This window comes from Montipora capricornis, chromosome 10 (genome assembly GCF_036669925.1).
Source record: "Montipora capricornis isolate CH-2021 chromosome 10, ASM3666992v2, whole genome shotgun sequence".
In the NCBI taxonomy this organism is placed as follows: Eukaryota; Metazoa; Cnidaria; class Anthozoa; order Scleractinia; family Acroporidae; genus Montipora; species Montipora capricornis.
Window position 1 is genome coordinate 15,089,353 of NC_090892.1, and position 6,773 is coordinate 15,096,125.

General features: G+C 40.0%; 1 protein-coding gene across 1 annotated transcript in view; it reads left to right on the plus strand.

Moving 5' to 3' along the window:
* Positions 1–6,773, plus strand: part of LOC138019387 (uncharacterized) — a 100,010-nt gene continuing 93,237 nt past the window's right edge. Inside the window, exons 1-3 of the mRNA XM_068866158.1 lie at positions 1–173; positions 2,413–2,571; positions 4,644–4,814. Of these exons, the coding sequence (XP_068722259.1) occupies positions 116–173; positions 2,413–2,571; positions 4,644–4,814 (388 nt within the window). The 5' untranslated portion in view covers positions 1–115. The remainder of the gene's footprint in view (positions 174–2,412; positions 2,572–4,643; positions 4,815–6,773) is intronic.

The window sequence follows — 6,773 nt, forward strand, 5'->3', positions numbered from 1 at the left end:
AACATTAATCCTTTTTTGATGATTCACTATTCTCCAAACACTTGGAGTGCTTAATGGCTATGCTTTAGCCACTTCTTTTTACATTTCCTGCGGTAGTTTATTAAGCTTCATCGAAATGAATTGGCTGTCTCTTTTATTTTTAACTTCGTCTTTAATTCTTGTTGATGGAGCTGGTAAGTTCGAATTTTTTTTCTTCGTAATCCATTAATTTTTGTGTAAAAAGGAAACCATTAACGTAACAAGGTATTCCTTAATAACTAAAGAATTATTGCATCGTGTCATTCTGTTGGGTTGCTTATTTTCGATTTTCCTTTCATAAAAGTAAAAAACTGAAGTCTGTGATTTTCAGTCGTCAGCAATTTCTAGTGGAACAGAAAACGTTCAGCGCAAACGTTGCGACCTACATTTTGTAGTCAAAAAGTAAATAATAAGTACTTATTTTAAAAGTGTAAAAAGTACATTTGTTTGTAACCTTAACTTTAATTTAAAATTTAACTATTCTCAGCAACTTTCTCTCGACCTAATTTAAGACCAGTGCTAAATGGTCTCTATCTTTGCTTGAAGGCCATTTAAAGGATACTTCCCCCACGATTTTTTTCACTTGAAAGAGGAGGAACAAACCAGAAATATACAGTCACGTTAAAGGAACGCAAATTGGACGCGCCAAACATGTCGTAAAATGATAGGAGTTAGAAGTGTTTTGCAAATAACTTACCTGAACAAGGCACTCAAATCGGCTTATCTCACAATGAGAACGGAATTACCTGACGCCTAATTCAACTGGAACGAAGGTGTTCATCGGACAAAACCAATTTCAAAGTCGTTTATGAAGTTAAGAAACTAATGCAGGTTTAACAATGACAGGAATATCTCTTTTGAAAGTAAAGTTAAAGCTCAATTTTAAAATAAAGAGTTTTCAGTGCTCTCTTTGTCATCAAAACTTAAACTTGGATGTTTTTCACAAAACGGAAAAGAGATTTATTACAAATGTATGCTGCATCAACTGTTTTCACTGAGCTATATTTGTTGAATTGTGGCGTTGCCGCTTTTATCGCTTTTTTTCAAAAGCTATCATTGTTGGCATGATGACTGTGTGTCCATTGCTCGCTCAGTGAATTGATGTAGTTTGGTGATCACTCGTGAATACTCGGGAAACGATTCTGAGTTCCCCTTGACAAGACTACATCACTAGGTCTTTCCAATTTCCAGTCCGCAGTCAGTTGCTTTGTAACTTCGCTTTTGAAAGTTGTTGAGAACAAGACCATTAAACTAGATTCGGGTGGCGATTGTCCTGTAATACTACAAAGACTATAAATTTTAAAATGTACAGTAAACAGATAGTGTATGTTAACTTCCGAATCTTCCGAATCTATAAATCTACGAAGAGATGTCCTTTTCAACGAGAACGGGGGGATTTATGTTGTCGGTCAAATCCGTTCTCAGGTTAAATCCGTTTCTAGCTAGGTTAAATTGGTGATCCTCATTTTACCTACTAGGTTGAATATGAACTCTACCGACCAACCCCGACCCCTCGCCCTCTGTCTTACGGATCTCAACACATTTTTTCAATGTTTCGTATCATCTTATCGGTTTCTGTAATCATACACGTATCCATTGAGTCTCGACATTAGGCAACAAAGAACTGTCCTCGAAATCGGACAGTCCCGTGTCTTCACCACTACATAACGACGAACATGCTCAACCTGACACAGTTCTTTTCATTATTTACTTTTGTATAATATATCAATTGATATGAGTATAATATCCAAAAGTAATCCTAACCTGACCCTAAATATTCTCTAGGCTTAATTTAGGCTCCAAAAACGTTTCTTCAATTCATCTGAGAGGGTATTCAGGTTAAAATGAGGAGTCACAAATTCGCTTCGGTGAAAAGGGATTCCACCTGAGAACGGATTTTACCGGTAACAGATCTAGAGATATTACATGGATAAAAAAATGTCGCAAACGGCGAACATAGACGACTACCCATTCTCGAACAAGTGCTTAGGTTATAGTGCAGATTCAGTATACAAATATACATTGAGCAAATGAAACGACTGGTTTTCGTCTCAGGAAAATTCGAGTGCTCTTCAACAGCAGTGGAATCTATGGCTTTTCGATTACAGGCTTTGACGCTCTACCTTTAAGCTATAAGAGACTGGTGAAAGCTAGACCATTAAACAAAATTGAGGAGAAAATGCGGTACAGATGGTATCTGTTGATCCCACTCGATAAATATAAAGCTGAATTATTCAATGGTGTCTCAGGGATACATATGTTTTGCATCAGGTGTATTATCCGTTTTTTTGTACATGGCCACTGTTGTAAACTCATTCATGCACCATTTTGTTTTTGTTTTTTGTTCTCATCTGAGATACTGGTCTTTTTGTTTCAACTTTTTGGGCGCTAAAGTAAATGGCGGCTGGTCAGGTTGGTCCCAGTGGAGTGGCTGCGCGGACGGTATTTGCGGCGGAAATCAACGCATCCGAACACGAACGTGCACCAACCCATTACCAAGTAGCGATGGAGCTTATTGTGTGGGTGAAAACGCTGAGCAAATGGACTGCAAGAGTGAGTGTTAAATATGTTTACATAAATGATCATTGATACGCTTGCTCTGTGATTGGTCGTGGATGCTCTTTGGAGACAGTGCGGCCCAGTGGTTAGGGCGCTTGCCTTGAGATCCGGAGATCCCGGGTTCAAGGCCCGTTCTGACCACTCGTTGAATTTGTTCCTGGTAGTCCCAGGCTCACGTGTTCTGCAGCACTTGTAAATAGCCAACTGGTTTGCCTCCGCCCAGTTAGGATTTTTAAAAGTTGTAGTTCGGTGCTGTTAATTCATTGGTTGTGCTCCGTTTGCCTCGAAAAGCCCCTATGGGGAGTGGTCAATAGGCCGAGTTCGATATGCATGGCTACGAGGCTTTATAGTTAAATTTCATTGCTCAGTTATGTTTTCTTTGTCTCACAAGACTCCTGGGAGATTTCTAAACAAAAGAATATTCAAATTTTACGATAAAGCCTCGTAGCCATGCGAGAATATTGATATATCGAACGTAGCCTATTGAGTATGTATGTTTAGGTCATGCCAAGGCATATCTTTCTCACTTAACTCGAACCAATGGCCTGTTTCACAAAAGCTAGCCACGAAACCTTTTCGGGCCCATAAAACAGTTCGTGACACTAACATCTGTTAGTTCTAAAAACTTGATATTTTTTGACATGTTTAAAAGGCCAGAGGAAACGAAACGATCGCAAAGTTTCATGACACTCAGTTACTTTTTGTACGAGTTTTTGTTTTCTCAGATCATCTAGTTTGGAAGGGCTTCTCTCGCCATGCATTGTCGACTTGGCCAGTCAGTATGCAATGTCTCTGATTTTGTTCTTCTTGCGTAAATCAACTTTTGAATTGACGTGGGAAATAGCATTCTAAAATAATCTAAAAACTACCCAGGTTCGAGTAAACGACCCTTCAAATTATGGATACTAGTCGTTCTCAGTAGCCCATGACCACGAGTATCTAGATTGTATCTATATGTGCTACGGCGTTTTCATAGACCGAGCTATTTCAAAATCTATTTTCCTGCCATCTCAGACTCCCCCAGGGGCCTTGTAAGCCAATTGCAGGGGTAAGGCATTGTATATTTGCAGTTACCCTCATGGGCTCGGAATACACATTTATGCGGACTGAAACATATCTTTTCGCGGAAAATATAATTAAAGAGCCCTCTAAAAATAGCTTTGTCTGTGAAAACGCCGTGACATGGTCACAAAGGACAAGTATGGAAGCTGCGTGTTCCTTGTCACGGGTTCCTGTGCCGTCGTTCTCTCTTAGTCACATGCTCCTGTTGTAAGAAATAGCCAACTCCAACTCAAAAAAACATGAGTGTCAGATCCTTGCTGATCTAAACATTACATAAAAGTACCAAATAAAGCAGAACTATCTCTATACACCTTATTCCAAAATGGCCGCCATTTTAGTTTTGGTTGATTGCAATTTGACCCTTCTGGCCTCGTTGAAGGTGTAAGATTCATTTGAATGTTAAGTTCGAAAGCGACGTCAAAAGGGCCAATTTGCAATAAGAAATAAGGAATAAGGTGTATGGCTTTTGCTTTCTTTATTTCAAATATCTCGTCAAGCTCGGCCTGACTTTTTCGTAGCTGAGAATAAACTGATTCATCGTTTACGACTGAAACTCCTCAAAGGAGAAGTTCACTCCGAAATGACAATCCTTTTTCATCGATTAATAGAAAGTTCATGAGGATAACAGCTTTGAACCAAAATTTCAATCTTATAATAATTAATAATTCAGTAATTTAAGATAAGTCCTCTAACTGCCCGTTGTATAATTTCATTATGAATCAGCTACCTTTTTTTATCAATCAGTCATTCTTGCAAGTTTACAAATTATGCGTTTTATTACGCTATAAGCTTCTACTAACTTTAGCGATCTGAAACTCTCTGCTTCGGAAGCTCAAAACTGGCGGAAGATGCAGTGGTGGTGCCGCCTTTTCCCGTTTCCCGTATTTCCACGACTTTCCCTGCATCCCCCGCTTATTTGCTGAAAGGGGCCTTTTCTGCCAGCCTAATGAATAGTTCAGTTCAGTTCTCATCTGTGTCGAAGCATTCATATGATATCATTGCAGTTGATGGAGGCTATACGGAATGGAGTCAATGGTCACTCTGTGAAAATCCGTGCGGGGGATCCGTAGTAAACCGGAGCAGAACTTGTACTAACCCCACTCCCACTTCTGATGGAAACCAATGCTCTGGAGACTCTTACCAAACGAAGCTAGAATGTACAACTCCTTGTCCAAGTAAGTGAAGTAACATTGAAAAGCGGGCAATAGGTGGTTTTCACCGGACGACATCGCCGCCATGTTGGTACACAGAACAACAGAGAAAAAAGTCATTTTGGAGTTTGGCTCTATTATTATGCAAAACATGAGTGAGCTCGGCATAATTTGCTATTGTTTTGTGCACCGACATGGCCGTCTTATCACGTGATCATCTATAAGGACTTGGCACAACTGTTATGTACTCCAAGTTCGGCAATGTCGAAGACAGAATAATTACAAGGACATGACATCGAGTCATGTTGTGGTCCCGAGTTCTGCAGAGGCTTAGACTCATTAAAGTGCCCCCAAACTCCAATATTTTTTCTGAGGTAAATTTCCTCACCCATAACAAACTAGGTTTGCCGTTTTCTCGGCCAAATTTCTCTTTAAATGGTCCTTGAACCTTAGCAAAATCAGCAATCATATGACTAAAGCCCTGGCCAAGCGAGAGAGAAAGTTGACGAGAGTTGAAACTCTTGAGAGCTCATGAGAGCCGATGAGAGTGATCGAGGGTTAGCCAAACGAGAGAGAGAGTTGAAGAGAGTTTGTCGACAGTTTCACGCGCAAACAAAAGAAAGAGGCTGGGAACCACCTGGAAAAACCCTTTCTGACGTAAATATGGCGACTAGCCAGCCGGTATATTCAGCCTTGGCGTTGCCCTTGGTCCTGAGTCTGCTGGAAAAAACATGAAACTGCTGACCATAAAACTCTCGGTCAAACTCCCGTGAGCGGCCAAACGATACAAAAACTCTAGGCAACTCTCATGAAAAATTTGAGCAAGTTCAAATTCGAGTTCCTGGCCAAAAGAGAGCGAGAGTGTCAACTCTCGTCAACTCTCATCAACTGTCGCTCTCGTTTGGCCAGGGCTTAAAGAACCTTACTCACGCACTTAATATTGCGCACCTTTGTTGTTGTTGTTGTTATCCGGGAATTTGAAGCGTCTACTTCCATTTATGGGCAAGTATCGTTGAGTTATTTTTGTACTCGAGAGAAAAGTTAGAACAATTTTGTCAAGGAAATAAAAAACACTTCGAAGATCCTCGAGAAAGATTATCCTGTGAAATTAAATGGATTTCGATCAGGAAAACCGCAGAATACCTCCATTTTGAGCGCTTTTCTTTGACGCGTGGAGCTACGTCTGCAGTGAGGGTATTACAGTTTCTACTTGTGGTACTTGGTTGTTTGAACTTTTAACTGGACCTTAATTAAATTATAAGCAAGCAACCCATATTTATTTTATACCCAAGCAGTTCGCAATGGAAACAACAAGGCGAGATAGTTTAATTCGCTGCTAGCGCGGTATTTGGTAAATAAGCTTAATGCAAGCGATTATAGCCTGTTCCAGGCTCCTAGATAGTCGGGAAAACGAAAACAACTGCGTGGGAGTTTTTGCGCGTATTTTTCAGTGTAGTGCGCGCAATACACAGTGGTAGCATTAGATGAAATGCTCTTACTCTACGTTCCTAGAATTTCTTCTTTTTCAAGTTTACCTAGTCTTCAAACGGGTGTTGAATCCAACAACAATTTCTTCTTCCTGTAAATAAACACAAACTGACCTTCTGACCTCTATGGTTTTCAACTTTTCCAGACCAGAAAATAAAAATGTCACACACAAGCTTGCTTCTTCAAAACGCAGTTTTATTACCAGCGAGAAAATGAAATGAACAGCAATGGATAAAGGCTTTTTATTAATTGTGATGGAGATTAGTATTCAAATGTTTGCCAAAGACTTGCCTTGCCTCTTTGTTCAGTGCCGACAGCCTGAGTGGAAGACACGCACAACAATATTTGAACATCCGACGGCGGATTTGCTTTTCGTGATAGCTTGCAATGTAGTACAAGAAGTTATTTCTTCATTTTCCAGAAATGATAATACATTAATTCTGATCGTTCCAGCTTTTAATCGAGGAATTCCCAATTTCGGTACTCTTCGCTGCC